Raw genomic sequence first — 17640 nt, 5'->3', positions numbered from 1 at the left:
ACAGCCAGGTAGGTGCATTTGGAATAGCTACGGAGGAGAAAACTCCGCAGCCTCCGTGGGCAGCCTGTTCCAGTGCTCCCGAACAGGAATTCGGACCGTTTCAACCGCAGTTCAATTAACCTTGGTGCCTTAGTGAAAAGAATCCTTCTCCCTCCTCTGATGACGCCCGGGTTAAAAGGACTGGGGTGCTTTTAGGAGGGGTGTTTCCCTTGGGCATGTGCCGGCGGAGGTGCTGCGCGGCACCGCCGGGAGGCAGCAGCAGCGCGCCCGCACTGACACTGGCACCGCTGCGGGGAAAGCAGCTCCCCAGCTGCCAGTCAAAGGGCTTTTGCCTGCTTGCTTTAACTTTTGTAGCGTGTCTCAGAGACAAAAAGGAGCTCCACCATCCCAGTCTTGGGGGAAAAAATGAGTCGCTAGTGGGGCAGTAATGGGACCCATGTGACAAGTGTCACGAGTTTGTTTCACTTCCCCATGACTACAGTGGAGGAAGCAGTTACCCCCTGCCCATCCGCCCACCCATCCTTCCTCCCCTCCCTCCCCACCCCTCCAGCTGTTAAGTTCTATGGGAAACACATCTCTTGCTGCTGTTGAAATAGGTCTGAACTTCGCCTGTCATGTCCAAATTCTGCTGTACCGCAATAAATCGTTGTGGTGGGTCATTATAAGTCACAGTACTGACTGCCTGTAAAAGCCAGCACTGCATGTCTCAGTTACTCCAGTCTCTATGAATTTTAGCAGCTTCTCCGCTGTAATTTCTCACATGCTCATTCCATCCTCAAAGTCAATACAAAGTTATAAAATGGAGAGATCAAACAGATGTAGACTGCATTCCTCATCTGTAATAGATGTATCTTTTATTTTAATGCTACAATATAACAAAATTGACCTAGAGCAAACCCACTAGTCACCAGTATAAAGGAATAAATTGTGTACCTACAATACATAAAAATTGGGGTTATCTCCAAGATTGAGACAGATACTAATTAGATATCTAAACCTGAATTAATCTTCACAGGCTCCCCTTATGGTCAGTCGGCACAGGAAAAGCACATGCACTAGGCAGTTGATCTTATTTTAATATTTTATTGTCTAGAATATGTCATATAATTGTTCTCTGGAGAAGCATTTTCCTTTTCTGTGAAGGAAGGATGAAGATGAGATTCAGATATCTATATTGGGTATTGGGGCCTTTCTCTCCCTCTTTTTTTTTTTTAGGAGCACATCTATACAAAATTCTCTTAGAATTCAGATAAAAATATTTTTGGTGTTTCTGGTAGCCTTCAATAGTATGTAGTCTGTATATAAGAGCTCTTGGTTTTCTATGTAGAGTAATTCACACATTTAAATTTGTAAATGTACACTGTGTATGAGATTTTAATCTCTCTTGTATTTAATCAACCCTCTAATGCTAGAAATAATAAGCTGTTTGGAGAAATAAGTTATTTATGTATCTTTCTGGCATCTCTTATAAAAGGAGCCTACGATTTCAACTATTATCTTTAGGTACTTCTGCAAAAACAAACATGATAAATTATGATTTACTGTGAATTTTGCATGGAATTATCTGAAACATTAAACACAATTGATACAGAATGTTAGTTCCACTGTGTAGAACTACAGCTTTTGGAACACGGCAGATCAGACAGTGAGAAGTATGTGGAAGCTGCATGAACTAAACTGCATGTTTGGTCAGCAATTTTGCATCTCATGGCTTCTGGAGAAGTAGAAGTTTGTGGCCTGACATACACTTTATTAAGGGTCATAATGTAGATGAGAAGTGATAATCAATGTATCAAGAAGTTTTTCATTGTGTAGAGATAATACAAGGTGTTGGCACAGCCAGTAGAACTAAGAAGTTTTGCCAACTGGTCTTTATGAAACATAAATACAGAAAGAAGTTGTGCTTATATTCAACTTTACTGCTTGTCAAGATGAAAAACAGTGTCAGGTCAGAGACAGTTTACCTTTTTAAGTAAGACCAGTTTTGACTGCTACCAAAGTTTAATTCCTTGGCAAAAGGATCTCCCTACCAGCAAAATGTGAGATGATTAAAAAAATAAATCTGCAAGAACTGTTTTTAAGCATCTCTTCTGCTAAAACTAATAAAATGTTGACCATGAAAGTTACAGAGAAAAATTAAATGAACAGCGAACAGTTATTGCACTATGCCATTACCATGTTGAATAAAAATTAACCCAAGTAAAAGATTAAACTATTGAAGCATGACCCTCCTGTACAAACATGTATTTCCTACTCCCTAATGGTAACAAAACAGAGCTTACTAGTTTCATGCAAAGATTAGTGTTTCTTAAACACTCCTAGTCATTAGCACCAACTTTTTCAAACACTGCTCAAGTTTCTTGTTTTAAACACTGCTAGTTTCTCATTCAAATGTACTTGATTTGTTTAAACAAGTAATATGCTAAGTACTGTTTTTCTGAAGTCAGTGTCTGTAGGAGTTACACTGCATCAAAGCTGTGTTGCAGGAGTGGTCTTCACCTTTGTTTTAGTTAAGACAAACTGATAATTTCTATAGAATAATAAACAAATGCTAGGAAAAAGATTTCCTTGACCCTTGATTAGTTAACATTTGGTTGGTTGGTTGGTATAAGCAGCATAAGGCTTCATATCCTTTTCAAAATTTATTTTGTAATTTTTAATACTGACTGGTTTCAGTATGGGTCCATTTGTTATTTTCCAAGAATAGATGTTTACAGAATTCCCTTTCCCCCAAGCGATTTTTTTGTACAGTTAAAATCCTGGCATTAGAGATGGAGTGGTAGCAAGTTCCACAAAATTTAGAACTAGATTAAGAAAAAAGGATTTCCTGTCCAGAGTAGAAGCACAGAGCAAATAAAATTCATGGGAAATTCATCATAAGCAGAGGAAAGGAAAATGATGGAGAAAAACCCTTTCTAGAGCATATATTTGTATTAAAATACTGAAAGAAACATGCAGTGTGTTTGCTACATGGGGTTACAATTCACTGACTTTATATGGCCATATTTGTTGGAGAAAGATTTGAAGTGAGCCCAAAGAGGCCACTGGTAAGGCTGAAAGGTGACACAATGGCCTGTGAAGAGAAGAGCAGCAGTGGTTAGTACCTTCACAGTGCTGAGCCATGCCTTGTCCAATCCAGGGACAATGAATTGTTAGAACTAGGTGAGTGTTTTGTTTCAATAGGATCAAGATTTTCACTTATGACTTTGTGGAAATTATGCAGGAAAAGCCTTGTATTTCTTTAACAATGCTGCATTTATTCTGCAGTGGAAATACGTGTGTAACTGTGTCAGGGGAAACCAGGACCCTGGGCTTTACCACCCCCGAGGTGGCGCAGGCAGCAGAGAGGTGTTCAGGATCCCTCGGGGCACGTTGTTACCGTGGCAGGCTGGCAGCAAGCTCAGCACCTGCTGCTGCTCCCACACCTCCTCATTGCCTCCCCCTGTCCCACAAGCCCTCCTGAAAGCAGTGGCTTCCCCCTGCTGCAGGGGCAGCCCAAGCATCACTCCCAAGGTCACATCTCGCTTGACTCCACGAGACGTGTTCTTCTAAACCACCCAAGCTGGCTGTGCCCTCCAGCCTTACCACATCCCAGAACATACAACACGTACCCTCACTTTGATGCTAGGAGAGCACCCTTCTCACGGGCTGCAGGACAGCTTCCCATCATTTCACGAACTTCAAACTGAAAGATAACACAGAAAAATAAGAATTGCACACTGGGTCTAGAGGGGCACCAGAAAGAGTCCAAGGACTGTGGAATGTGAATATGGGAATCTGCTCTCAAGGGTACTAGCCCAGCTAGTGAATATAAGCCATATATATTCCTCTTATGTTCCCAGTATAAGTCCTTCTTGACATCAGGGACATTCTTTTTTAATTTAGAAATACAAGCTTGCCCTCTGAAATCAGGTAGTGTGAACCCACAGCATTTTTAGAGATGACCTGATCTTAGATTACTTTTGTCTTTCCAGAGTCTTACCAAGTTTAACACAGGTTTATGCATAGCAGCAATTCACACACATAATTAGTCTTTTCTAAACAATTTCAGTCACCAGTCCAGAGTCTCCAGAGATGCCCCAGCTGAGACTCCTGTAAAAATAAAGGAATTTTTATTCTGAATAAACAAATATGCAGAGAAGAAAGTGCATTTCTGTAACACCAAACAAATCTGGATTTGGGAGCAAGCATCTTCTTACACAGTCAACATTGGAGTAAATTAACTATACCAAAGGTCACTAAATGTCATTGTTCTGTAATTTTCAGTTCAGAGGATCAAAGAAATCTGAAGAAATGGTTGAAGTTGAGACACTTGGCAAAATAATGAAATGAAAGGCTTCCAAAGTTTTCTGGAGGAAAAAAACCCACAGTAATTGGACATAATTCTTAAAATCTTCATTTAGGCATTAATAAATAAAAATGTGTATCCTCTTCAGGATTAATGAAATGTCAACAGAAGAAAATAGTAGTATAAAAACCAAAGAGCTGTTTTGCAGTTATTCTCAGGGCCTAAGGGGTTTGTTTATTCAAAGATCTGTGACACTGGAAAATAAGCTGTTCCCTTGAAAACACCTTGCCAGGTGTTGTTTCTTGGGTTTTTCCCCCCTGTTTAGCTGTTCTTGTACGATAAATTAATTTTGCTAGGAATACCCTATCAGTTCAGCAGAGGTTTTTTTAACCATTAATCTCCTTACCTGGTGTATTTAGCCCCCTTAGAGCAATTAGAGCAGCCCAAGGATCTGATCTTAAAATGCCCAAGGAGATTGAAAAGACACACTTCAGTTGATTGCTGAAATGTAACTCAGGAGCATAACTGATCAGTTATTTGAGGAATTTCATTGTTGTTGCTGCGCCTTTTTGATCAGCCAGTCCAAAGGGATTTCATTAACATCTCACTAGTACCTCTGACTAAGAAGAAATTTTGAATAGATTGTGAAAACCTCTAGAAATGAGCTATTTTTAAGTGCTAAGCATATAAATGCAAATTGAGTAGGGACAGCTGTTATTTACATTCTGTGGACACATGATTTCACTCCCTGATGGATACGGGAAGAAAAAAAGCCACTGAAAAATTGAAATGCCCTTAAAGAAATTGGGAAAGTGAGGATCTAATAAAAATACATGCAATGAACTACATTGTTGGGTGGTATAAATTGGTAAAGCTTTCTAGGTTTGTCACCTATATAATAACATTACACAGCCCACCTGCTAGGAGGACTTGAAGAGCTCTATGTATTTCTTGGAGAAAGTGGGGAGAGGAATTGAAGGAATGAATATGCTGAAACAAAGGCATATGAACAAATTCATGTTTCAGCCTTTTATGCAAAGGCTAACTGATAACCTGGCATTTTCAAAAATAGTCTCCAAGAACAAAGCCCCCATTCATAATAAGGTTTTGTTATGGAGTTATGTTAGTTTGAGATTATGTTCTGGAAAAATTATAAAAATTCCTGAAAAATGTAAGCAGCATATTCTAGACCAGTGTACCTGAAAGTAGAGGACTGTACTGGAGGGAAAAGACAGCACAGTGTGAAAGCTGTATCCTTCATGAGCTCAAGTTTTTTACTGGCCTGGCAGAGGTCCTCTGTGTGTCCTCCATTTACCTGGAACAGGTCCCTGCTGTCACATGTTCCACTGGAAAGCTCATGCTCCCTTCTGCCACACCTGCATCTATTTGTAACATCACCAGCAAACACTCAGAGTAGAAAGAAATAATATTCTCCTCAGGAAAGGTAAGGCATGTTTAAAAATGTGCACAATACATAGCTGCTAATTTAGACCAAACCCACTCAGTCAAATCAGCAATAGGAACCCGGGACAGGGAATTAAAGGTGGGATTGTTTTGCTGGCTTTTCCTTCTAGAAGGAAAAGGAGTTGACATACCCAACGCAGCTAAAGCTCAAGCACCACAGAGCCACTTGATTCTTAAGAGCCTGGAGAGTGATTTTCTCCAAGATTAGTTCTGTTTGACTTAGGATTGCTTTGTGCCTGCCAGCACACAAAATCTGTCATAACACAGGCAAAGGAAGGACTGAAATTTCATTCTTGTTCCATTTTAGGTACACTCTTACCTGCTGTTCTGTCTTACGTGAAAGATACGTCTGATGGCTAAATGCATCCTTTCCTTCCTCACCAGAACAAAGGCTGATCTACAGCAGCAGGTTTTGCAGCTTCCTTCTGTCTAGCATCGTGTGGCATGAAATGCTGGGGAAAAAATTCTGCTGTGCCTCAGGCGTCTTTCCAGATCACATTTATTCACAGAGGGATAATTTATCAGAGAAATGAGCTCCGAAGAGACTACTAAAATTAGTGTTAAATTTTGAAATATAGGGCAATCGCACTGAAAGTCAGAAAATACGTCTAGCCCAAACTCACACTTTAGAAAACGCTTTGCATATTTTGTAATAATTATGGATATTATTTTCCCTCCTCTCTTCATTTATAAAGACAGAGAGATAACAACAAACTTAAGCAAATCAGAATTTGGTTACACAGAGCCATCTGTTAATTCTGGTATATGGCAGTAGAGGGCATCTAAGGACTTCAAGTCACATATGGTAAGGGATTAAAATCAGATGGCTGAAGGAGTCATTACTGTCCCCACAGGCCGTTCCCCCCACCTCAGGACAGAATTGCCACCTCATGACCAAACAGCTCACAAGGCTGCTCCTGATCAATGGCAGTTTTGAGCCACTCTGAAACTGGGGCTGTTCTTAAAACACCAGTCTGAAAGCTGAAGTTGTTGAGGAGGAGATGCACCAGGTAATTTCTCTTCTCTGCTGCAGGCAGAGCTCTGTCAGAGCCACAGGATGGTTTTGAGTACAGTACAGGGGGGATACTGCTTCAAGCAGCCTGTCCAATTTTATCCACTGCTGTTTGTGCTTTAATTTCCACATACCTGGAAAAACTGCTTACAGGAGGAGCAAGCGATTCTGGGAATGGGCAGGCTGTGCCAAGAAAAGGCGAGCTGTGGACCAATGCTCTTTCCTTAACCAGAAAGAGTAGCACTATGTCTGCTTCCTCTCCCGAGCCTAAAAACTGCCAGCCTGTCTGGCCAGTATTTCAGTTTACGTCCTCCCAGTATGCCAGTCAGGTACAGGATGATGCATTGAGCCATCCTGACAAAAAGCAAGCACTAATCCTGACAAACAGAGAGAAGGTAGCTGGCAGCTAGCGCTGTTTTCTTGTCATCTGTCCAGGTTTGTATGACATTCCATATTCAGCCTCTCTTTATATTGAACCAGGGAAAGCAGCCATGCCTATCTTGAGCCAAAAGAAGCCAACACATCAGAGGCAGGTTAAGTTCATTACCTGACACTAACACTTAATGCACTAATCTGAAAAATGTATTTAAGCCCAGCAGCAGATTCACATACAACAGGCAAAGTATTTTCAATTAACTTTAAGAAGTTTAAAGTTATATAAATACATTAGTAAACATTGATTATCCTGTTATTCAAACTTCTAAGTACAGCAACACGTCAGGCCTTATGCTGAAGTCTATTATAGCCTTAGCCTGAAATTTAAAAGTGGGTCATGCCCAGAAAAAGGTTCTACAACTCATTTAATGATTCACAGTACTCCTAAAATGATATTCATCTGTCTGCTCTCCATGGCAGCACTTTCAATCATAAACACTTAATTGTAGGAATTCATCCTCAAGGCCAAATAGCTCTGGGTGAATTAAACTATCCTTAATATAAGAACTAGAACAGTGATTTAAAATTAATCTTTTTCTGATGGGAGGCCATTTATTCAGAGACACATAACCCAGTTTCTGCTTCACTTTACTTTTCACTCAAAAAATCTCCCTTTTAGAGATAGCCACTGCATCACCTGTTTTAGTTTTCCTTGTTAGCTTCAAAACTGACTCTCTGCCAACAAAAGAACTTTATTACTTATGGATTGGCAAAGCATAGGAGAGCTGCCTTCATGCTGTCTGTCAGGAAAACTTTTTTCACAGACATTACTTGCTCTCTCTTACTTTGAGGCGTAGGACTTGCAACTGGCAGAAAAACATCTCCAGCCTCCTCAAGCATAAAAGGCTTGTTTTTTCTGGCAGCATCTAGGAGGAGAATGCAAGATTTCACAGTGCTTTCAGCTGTGCTATCTCTAGGATTTTTCCAAAAGAAAAAAAAAACCCAAGCGTGTATGTTTCTCTAAAAATTCCAAAACTTCAAGGAGCGTGGTTCTGAACATGCGTGTGCATAGGTATAGTGCACATATACACCTATATGTTCTTTCTCAGCCAAAAAAGGTAAATAAATATTACAGTCACAGCATTTTATTCTATAATCTGAGTATTAAAATCCATATCAAATATTCTCCTAGTAGTTGTTTGAAAAGACTGTATTAAAAATGGTCCTTTCTACCAGTCCTTTTTTCTACCATGTTCATGAGAAGGAAGCATGAATGGGAAGAAAATGCTATCAAAACACGTATATTTACAACTCATTCTCCAGTAACTTGCAGCAATATTTAGCTAGTTTCAGTCAGAGTGAAAGTCAATAATTCACAAAATAATATAGTGATAGACCAGAATTCTGCTATTTATAAAGAAGCCTAACATAACAAAGTAAAAAACTTCTGTGTAAATGATCTTTTCTTTTATACTTAGTACCCTGCGTCACCAAGTTCTATTTTTCCTTTACATGCCTATCCAAAGTATTTTTATGTTATTTTTGTTTTACCTTAATTTGTAAATAGTAAATTGGAGAAATTAAGCAAACACTACATTTAATTATTTTCATTGAAGATCCTAAGTGTCTAGGTGACCTCTTACTCAATGTTGTTTAGGCCTTAACTTTTAGTTATTAGATAGCACAGGATGAGATGAAAGATGGACTTAAATACCACCTCTTTGTGGTCAGTTTTGTGCTTGTCAGTGATTGTCTACATTGAACCAAAGGGAATGATCCTTCTGTTTATCAACTCTCTCTGAAAGAAAAGAAGCTGGATGTTATTTCAAAGTATTACTCTCTTGGTGCCATCTTTTGATGTTTACTTTTAAATTACAAGTGCTGGTTTCCTTTTAAAGCACCTCTCGATTCATAGAAATTATTCACTGAATTCTTTTGTTATTGTCCTTTATAAGTATATATTATCAAGAAAGGCAAAGCATTCACGTGTGAATAGATAAAAATGGCAGGAAATAAAGTGGCAGCTGGTAAAGAGTAAAACTGTTTGGTATAAATCTTAATCTATTTCATCAAAACATTCTGTTCCACAGGCAGCTGGAAAGAGCAGAGTGATCCCATACACTAAAATATTTGTTTTCTCTATGTTTTATCTAGTATGTTTTAGGAGCTCTGTGAAATAATCAAACCTTTCTCCTAATCCTCTAAGAGTTCACATTGCAGACCTTGTTCATGCTGTGGAGTTACAATTAACTCATTCCAATTTCCTGGAGCTAAAGGCTCAATATTCATATTTCTCTGCTCAAGAACCAGACTGCAATCCCAGGACAGGGAGAAACCGTGGCAGCTGTACATTGTTATTTAGACCAGTTCAGGTAAAATAAACATTGTTGTTTAAACCAGTTCAGTTTAAAACATGGTCAATTAGTAGATGTATGTGATAAGCAATAGCTGTCCTTTTAACTGAAGGTGATTTTAACTAACCAAATGGTATGCCATGGATAATGTATGTTCTGTGCTGCATCTTTGAGAAGTTAAGGATGAAGAGAGCAAGGAAAGGCCCCTTGTATTCTTCCAGGTAGCTAGGTAAATCTACCCTAATAAATCAGTAAATCCTTTCAGTGAATGGGAACAAATCTAGCAAAATCAGCTGAGTCAAAAACACATTACTCCCCCTCTGCTCACATCATATTATATAAATAAATCAGCATACTAGCTCACCAGTAAACTTGGCATACTTTTCAGGAACAAAGTGAAAATCATTTCTAGTAACAGGCGCTTCACAAGACTGTAAAAATGTTGTTGCCTCCTTCCTTGGTCATGAAAGGGATCTTTGCCTAAAGGAAAAATAAAAAATAAATTCACTCATCCTTCCCTGTCTTGAGCACATGCATTTGAAGTTGTCAGAAACAACATATTCTGCTTGTGATTGTCAAGAACTCCTAATGCTAGTATTTTCACTACTAATATAAAACTTGATTTAAAATATCTACTATATAGATGATATACAGTCAGAACCAACATTTATGAATAGTAGAAAGTATCAGGAAAAAAATAGGGATTGCTAAAGTTTGTGCCTTTCATCTCCAGCTGGATGATATGCCTCTAAAACTGGCTCAGAAGCATTCATATTTGTATATGTACAGCAATATTTGTTCTAGAAGTGCTACCCCAAAACACAAAGATTAAAGACGAATAAAGCATTTGGTTTGAATTGTACATAAAAATTTTGAATTCCCACTTGTATATAGTTTTTGTACTAGTGACTAGAAGAATTACTGTTTGTTTGTTATGTGGCAGATTAAAAAACCTTATTTTGTTTACACAATGGAAAGCTAAGTTTTCTGAGTCTGCTCCCTCTTTCTCCATTTCACATCTTTCTCCTACTCCATTCTGATTTTTATAAAGTAAAACTCTTCACTCAGACCAAACCTGTATTAAATATCCCAGTGCCAAAGAAGCTAAAAAGTAGCTTTAAGTAGTTTCATGCACTACATACAACCCATAGTCCCAAAAGTAATTTAATTAATCACCCTTTCTTACCCTTACAACTATTTCTTTTCTCTCCTGTGACTGTATGGAAGACTCATGCAGACAGAGGAGAAAAAGAGCAACTAACATTGTTGAAAGGAACAGTAAAATACAAATGTACTTCACCAAACCTATAACACTTTCAGATGTCTCAAGGCAGAGAGAAAAGGTAACTGTGAACCAGAGCACTCTTATGAGGCGCCAGTATTGTCATTTAAAGATCAATTTGCAGTTTTTAAGTTTGAATTTCATTACTCTTGTAAGTTTATCAGATATTTAGTGCTATTTTTAAGAGACATAAGTACTCATGAAAAAAAATAACAGAACTCTGTTTCGGAAAGATCCTGCTGATATACTGCCTATTTAATTTTTATGCTACCTTTTTCATAACAATATCTGAAGTTTTAAGTAACAAACATTTATTACATTCTTCTGTTCTTGTTTCTCATTCACCACATAAATCGTGGTCTTCCTCCCTCTGCCTTTATAGCAGCCGGCTGTGGTTTTAGAAACAAATTATTACGACTTCAAGTGACGAACAAACAGCAGAAGCAAAGGAAGTCTTGAGATATTATCCACATAAAAATCTCATTAATAAAATAACATAGGAAAAGAGAATTACAGCAAAGCTGTAAAAAAGCAACTTTGCATCTAGACAAGACGTATTCCTTTTCTCCAAGATGCATTAGTGAACTTCAAAGAAATAGCCTTAATTTGAACACTATGGTATCAGAAGAACATATTTTTGAGCAAAAGCTCTCTGCCTACATATATAGAATTATTTTAGTAATAAAAATAGATCTGTATTATTTTTTTATTGTTATTCTGAACATTGTGAAGTCAGTGCCATTCTGAAAAAGTAATGGAGGTTTTTTGCAAGATCTCACGTCACAGGTAGTTGAACTGTCAACTAAATTTCAAGGGGCACAAACCTATTCTCTCCCTTTTCCACATCTATCCAATAAAAAAACTTAGTGGGGATTCCACAGCCGTCACTGGAGGCTGCATCTGAGGCTATCTGAACTTCACAGACAAAAACAGGAACAAGAATGACCTTCAAGACCTAAATTGTTTTAAACCATTTTTGAAAATGCTTAAGAAAGCCCGTGTTTGTTCCTCAGACCTCATTTTAAATCTGTGCTGCTGCCAGTGATTAAAACCACCTTTTTTTCATAAACTGAATAAATTAAATTCAAAAGCACCCAGGCATTACAAACAGATGAAATCATACTGACCGATATTTCACTTAACAAAGTAGATTTTTTTTTTCTCAGATTAATTTACTTAGTTACTAAATACAGAACTCGATTTTTAAGGTAACTATTAATTCTCATTTCCCCTGGTGCTTAAGAATTATAAGCAATAACTGTTACAAAATCCTTCAGGCTTTTTAATCCTTTCTCAGCCCTTATTTTTATTTCTTTTTAAAGAAACGTTGCATTTCAGACGTTACTGAGGAGTGCGACCCAAGGCAGTGTCTCAGTGTGGGAGCTTTCCCTGTGCAGGGGAGCTGCTCCTGCTCCCTCAGCCACAGTCCAACCTAATACATATTCATTTACCCCTCTGATAACAAAGGCTCCCTCCCCCCTCCCGCCCCGATTTTTTAAAGATATTATATTTTATTATTTTATAGGTTAGGATTTCTTTTCTGAAATCTTTAAAAAGACACCCCTTTAATCCTTCTCCTCTCAATTCTCCCTCCTAGACACCCCCGTGCAATTTGCAGGGAGCTCTGACCCTCAGCCAAGGGCCGGGGTGAGACTATTACGGATACTTTTGCTTTGTTTCCCCTATTTTCTTTCTCTTTTTTTTTTTTTCCTTTTTTTTCCCCCCTCCCTCTGTGTGTGTCTCTTTCTAAAGTCGGCTCGGGGCCGCCGGGGCAGCGGCGAAAGGTGGCTGGTTACCGAGCAGCACCCACGACGCAATCAACCATCTTTACGCCGAAAAACAGCTTCGTGGTTATTAAAAAAAAATAAATAAAATAATAATTTAAAGAGGGGGGAGGGGGAGGAAATCGGCGCGCGCATCGGCGGGCACTGGCTGTTTGTAGCAACGAGGTATTTAGCGCCGGAGGGTGAAGGGGGGTGGAGACCAGGGTGGGGTGTCCCAGGAGCTTCGGCCGCCGCAAGTCCCTGGCAGAGAGCTGCTGGCACCGGCCCCTGCCGCGCTCCCGGCCCTGCGGGCGGGCCCCGCCGCCGCGCTCAGGTGCCCGCGGCTGCTGGCGCCGGGCAGGCCGGGCGCCCCTCGCCCCTCCGGCCCCGGGACGGCCGGCTGAGCTCCCGCGCTCGCCCGCTTCCCTCAGGGCTCCCCGCACGGCCCGGCCCCTCCGCAGCCCCGGGCACTGACCTGCGCGTCGCCCGCGGCTCCGCGGGCGGAGGAGGAGGAGGCGGGGGGGCCGCGGGGCAGCGCTCGGCGACCGCTGCCCCGGCGTGACAGGGGCGGCGGCTCGGTGCGGCGGCCCCGGCTGGCCGCGATCGCGGCGGAGGCGCCGGAGCGGGTCCTGTCACATGATGCGGTTCCTGGAAAGTTCCTGGAAAGCAGCCTTTGTATGTAACCATCCCGGGAGGGGGGAGCGGCGGGGGCAGGATGCCCTCGCCTCGCAATCAAAGGCGAGCAGACCGCCCGCGCCGGGGAGAGGGGGGGGAGCGGAGGGTGTTGTTTCCCCAGGAGCACCATCTTCCTCCGGCAGCCTCTGTCCGCCCCAGCACAGCCTCGACGCTTCTCCCCGGCGGCGGGCGCTGTGTCTCCTCGGCCCCCCGACGCCGCCGGGACCTAGAACAACCTGATCGTCCCACCTCCAGGCGGCGGCAGCGACGGCCCCAGCCCCATCCCGCCGAGCCCGGGTGAGTCCCCTTGTCGCTGCCCCCCTCCGCCCGATGCCCCGCCGCGCTTCGAGAGGCGGCAGCCCGCCGCCCGCTCTCGGTACGGCGCTGCCGACCGCCGGGATGGAGGCACTCCCGGAGCCGGCGGCAGGCTGCCCCGGCGCTCCCCCGGCTGCAGCCAGCCGTCCCCCGCCTCGCAAGCCTTCCGTCCCCACCGAACTCCCGTGGCGGCGGCGCTTAGCGGCTAGGCGCTCCCGGAGCCTCCCTTTCACAAGGGGTCGCGCCCGGACACCGCTGGCAGAGCTGCTCCCACCTGCGCTCGTCGGCCCGGCGCCCGCAGCCTCTCCGGTGACAGGCGCACCTGCCCCGGTCACCGAGCCTGCGGCGGGAGCTTCTGCGCGGGGGAAGGAGGGGATGGGCTTTGTCGAGGTGTGTGTGTGCCTACATATGTTGGGATAGAAACCCGTCAGAACACCCTATCAGTTGCCACTACAGTCTAATTTAGAAAAGTTTCTGAGCTCCGCTGCGGAACTTGTTAAGGGAGGAACCACTTCAGCATAACCCCTCACCTGGCGGCTGCTGCGCACCCGCAGGCAGAGACTGCCCGGTTCGAAAGCATCGGCGGGGGGCTCCGGCTCTTCCCCGTGAGCCCCGTCCCTTCTCTCCGGCCAAACCGGCTAGGCTCCCCGTCGCTGCTACTGCCTGGCTTTGTGTCGCTCCTGTTGTGACGGTGCTCCCAGGAGAGAAGAGGCTCGTTTTTGTCCCTCCCGTTAGTTTCAGCCAAGAGGAAAGATTTTTTTAAATTTTCTTTCCCCCCTAATATCAGCATTTAATAGAACGGGAAAAGCATATTTCCTGCCCCGCGCTAATTATAGCGCGTCCTCCACCGCGCTGCCCCTTCCGTTCCCAAGCGGCCGGCGAGCCCCCGGAGCCGGCGCTGCCAGCGTACCCGCCCCGCAGCTCCTCGTTTACCCCGCTGCCCGAAAGGAGCTCTCCCATCCCAGGAGCATGGCCCACGCCGGGCTCCCGTTCCTAGAGGTACGGCTTCGCGGATGACCTTACTGGAAGGCGTCGGTGCGCGCCGTCCGTACGCCCCGCAGCGTGAAACCCGGGCAGCGCCGGGGCTGGGACCTCCGCCCCGCGCTGCTGCTTACCCCTCCTCTCTCATACCTTTACGGCTCTCCCCCACGACCTCCTCCCCAAAGCCCCAGAGCTGCCGGCCGGGCTCGCCTGCCCCAGCCGAGGGAGAGGGGCATCAGCGGGTTCGCCTTTGCGATAAAGCGAGACCACCTTCTCGTGCCGCCGCCGCCGAGGACAGGCTGGGCGGCGGGGGGGAGGAGATGTCCCTCCCCCGCTTCGCCGGGAGGTGATCTCTCGCCTCGGGTCCCTCCTCTGGATGCTGGGAAGTTCCGAAGCGGGATCGCCAGAAAGACGCTCTGCGTCGGGAGCGCCTCTCGCGGGGCTCGCCGCTAACCACGCTCTCTCTCGGCTCGCAGGCGGCGCCCGGGCTGGGGGCCGGGACCATGCACCCGGCGCGGCGCTGAAGCCCGCGGCGGCGAAGCGGAGCCCTCTCCTGCCGGCAGCCCCCGACCTGCCTGCGAGCGGGGCCGCGCCCGCCGCCGCCGCCCATGACCCTGCGCTCCGCCGAGTCCCTGGAGAGCGCGGAGAGCTCCGGGGAGCGCTGGGGGCGCCCCGGGGCGGCGGCGCCCGTTGCCGAGGAGTGCCGTGAGGCGGAGCAGCTGGCCGCGGCTATGGAGGAGCTGCGGCGGGCAGGTAAGCCCGGGCGGCCGGGAAGGGGGAAAGCGCCCTGGGCGGCGGCGCCGTCCGAGGGGAGGCAGAGCGGCTTGGCGGGGATCCCCGCCGGGCCGAGAGGGGATCCGGACGGCGGTGCGACGCCTGGCCATCGCCGCCCGGCGCTGCGAGGTCGCGTTCCCGCGGCTGAGAGGGGCGGCGACGACTCCGACCTTCCGCGGACTGCGGCGGCCGAAGCGAAAGCGCCGGCAGCGCCGCGCCCCGGCAGCAGCCCGGGATCTGCGGCCGGGAGAGGGCCGGGCGCTGCCGCCGGCCGGGGCGGCCGAGGCGCCGCATCCCCTCGGCCCCGCGTACCTGCGCTCCCCTCGCCGGAGCGGCGGCGACTCGCCCGGCCCCGCAGGACGCGGGGCTTGGTTGCGGGCGGAGGGAAGGGCTTTTTGTCTTTATCGCAGCCGCGCCAGGACCGCAGCTACCTCGCCGAAGTTCTTTTCTTATCCCTCTGCTTTCGATAGCTAGACAAAGCTCATTTCAACAGCAGCCTACTCCGAGTTCCCCAGAGCGGGCGTTCTGCGGGCTGCCAGCCTGTGCCTTGCGGACGCAGCGCTGGCCCCGGCGGGAGAGCAGCAGGGAGCCGCGGGACGCGTCCCTGCTGCTCCAGGGGCGGCCTCGCAGCACTCTGCGCGAAAGTTTGCGCTTGTGTATGCATAGATATGAAAATAAAAAGTGACCTGGAAGGCTCTGTCAAAACGAGACATTGTAAAACAAATGAATTTAAATAGCAAATAAAAATTTACTGTGCCTGCAGGACTTTGGCTTTCAAACAACAGAAGAAATAGGTGACCAGAAGTATATCAGCCACAGAGCAGCTTTTAAAACAAACAAGAATAAACAAATCCCCTCTTTCTCTCATCTTTTAACAGGATGGTACTGGGGCAACATGACTGTTGCTGAAGCCAAAGAAAGGTTACAGGATGCCCCCGAAGGGACCTTTTTGGTTAGGGATAGTTCGCATTCAGAGTATCTACTGACTATATCGGTAAAAACATCAGCGGGACCGACCAATCTACGTATAGAATATCAAGATGGCAAGTTTAGACTGGACTCCATCACTTGTGTCAGATCTAGACTTAAACAGTTCAACAGCGTTGTGCATTTGATTGAGTACTATGTTCTGATGTGCAAGGATAGAACTGAAACACCTTCAAATGGAACAGTTCATCTTTACTTGAACAAACCCCTCTATACGTCTGCTCCATCTCTGCAACACCGCTGCAGAATAGCTATAAACAAGAGCACAAATCAGATCTGGGAGCTGCCATTACCAACAAGACTAAAAGAGTACTTGAAAGAGTATCAATACCAGGTATAAATATATTTTCTAAATGCCTCTAACACAGAGTAACTTTTGAAAGCAATTCTTTAAATCAGCCAAAGAACTGAGTAACCAGTTGTACAACTCGGCATGGAATTCACTATCAAAACAGTGGCAGTTCTGAGGGAAAGGTTTTTATTTCAGATGCTACAAAGGGAGACTTTATGTAAAATAATCCTAGTTTGCATCCTTGGGGGTTTGACAAGGTGGCATACTATTCTTGCGAGGAGAGAGAAGCCAGGAATCTGTCCAGATTGTGTTGCTTTGTCAATAAAATGCTGCACTAGCTATCAAATGCTTACTGAAGCAGTGGGACCGGGAGAGACTTCATAAGTGGTCAGAGACATAAGAGAGTTTACAAGTATCTCAGTTCTCTGATTCCAAGATTAATTTGGTGCTGGTGTTCATATAATCCTAAAAGCTTAACTAGATCACACTGTGATAATCTTACTAAAGTTATGCAACTAATCAAATCCAGTCAGAAAAATGATCATGCATTCAGTTTTTATTGAACTACTCTCCTGCTTTTCTGTAAGCAAAGGAATACTGTAAATAATGAGTCTAAAATACTGTTTTTCAAAGTTCTCTGAAAGCTGACCTTAAGAGGAAATGCTACATCTTTCACAGGAACCCAGTATATTGCTGATTATACCAGATTGGTATCCCAGAATCCTTAACATGTTAACATCTTCACAGTGGTGATGTATCCATGCTATTATTATTAAGCCTCTTTTGGTTGAGGCTTTAGAACTATATGCTTCAGACTTGCAATTTCAATGTCAAGACATGGATTTCAGCAGTTACATGTGTCTTCTACAGTGTAGAATGTTTTCTTCAGGCTGTTTCCCAAAATGTGGGGAAATACGATGTGGATTTTTTTAAGGGGGTTGGTTTACCTTTTTCTTGTTTTTTATTTTCTTTTTCTTTATTTCTTTTTATTTCATTTTATTTTATTTTATTTTTTAACTTCCAATTCACCATTGTAGCTATCAGATGATTACTCAATAAAGTAAATCAAAGTGCGCAA

General features: G+C 44.6%; 2 protein-coding genes across 4 annotated transcripts in view; one reads left to right on the top strand and one right to left on the bottom strand.

Annotated features, from left to right (window-relative positions):
- Positions 1 to 14488, bottom strand: part of LOC111933695 (uncharacterized) — a 23276-nt gene extending 8788 nt beyond the window's left edge. The window contains exons 1-6 of the mRNA XM_086886287.1: positions 14377 to 14488; positions 14059 to 14253; positions 9858 to 9973; positions 7985 to 8065; positions 3983 to 4092; positions 3612 to 3685 (exon numbers count right to left, since the gene is read on the bottom strand). Coding sequence (XP_086742413.1) covers positions 4048 to 4092; positions 7985 to 8065; positions 9858 to 9973; positions 14059 to 14253; positions 14377 to 14488 — 549 coding nt within the window. The 3' untranslated portion in view covers positions 3612 to 3685; positions 3983 to 4047. The remainder of the gene's footprint in view (positions 1 to 3611; positions 3686 to 3982; positions 4093 to 7984; positions 8066 to 9857; positions 9974 to 14058; positions 14254 to 14376) is intronic.
- SOCS2 (suppressor of cytokine signaling 2) lies at positions 13028 to 17640 on the top strand. Of its 3 annotated transcripts, XM_086887759.1 has the most exons (4): positions 13028 to 13213; positions 13357 to 13510; positions 14986 to 15262; positions 16162 to 17640. In XM_086887759.1, exons 3-4 carry the CDS (start codon positions 15118 to 15120, stop codon positions 16608 to 16610), a joined length of 594 nt encoding a protein of 197 aa, XP_086743885.1. In that variant the 5' UTR covers positions 13028 to 13213; positions 13357 to 13510; positions 14986 to 15117; the 3' UTR covers positions 16611 to 17640. The 3 variants fall into 3 exon arrangements, with proteins under 3 accessions (XP_086743885.1, XP_086743884.1, XP_086743886.1); XM_086887758.1 differs by lacking the exon at positions 13028 to 13213 and having other exon boundaries at positions 13268 to 13510; XM_086887760.1 differs by lacking the exons at positions 13028 to 13213; positions 13357 to 13510 and having other exon boundaries at positions 14881 to 15262.

Source organism: Cyanistes caeruleus, chromosome 4 (genome assembly GCF_971803275.1).
Source record: "Cyanistes caeruleus chromosome 4, bCyaCae1.hap1.1, whole genome shotgun sequence".
Lineage (NCBI taxonomy): Eukaryota > Metazoa > Chordata > Aves > Passeriformes > Paridae > Cyanistes > Cyanistes caeruleus.
The sequence above is the reverse complement of the archived record's forward strand: the minus strand, read 5'-3'. Positions and strand labels throughout refer to the sequence as shown.

What these genes read in the sequence shown, in the direction of transcription:
- SOCS2 (XM_086887759.1), top strand. Translation starts at nt 15,118, where the DNA reads ATGACCCTGCGCTCCGCCGAGTCCCTGGAGAGCGCGGAGAGCTCCGGG. An exon ending in GGAGGAGCTGCGGCGGGCAG is followed by an intron (nt 15,263 to 16,161) that starts GTAAGCCCGGGC and finishes ATCTTTTAACAG; the next exon opens with GATGGTACTGGGGCAACATG.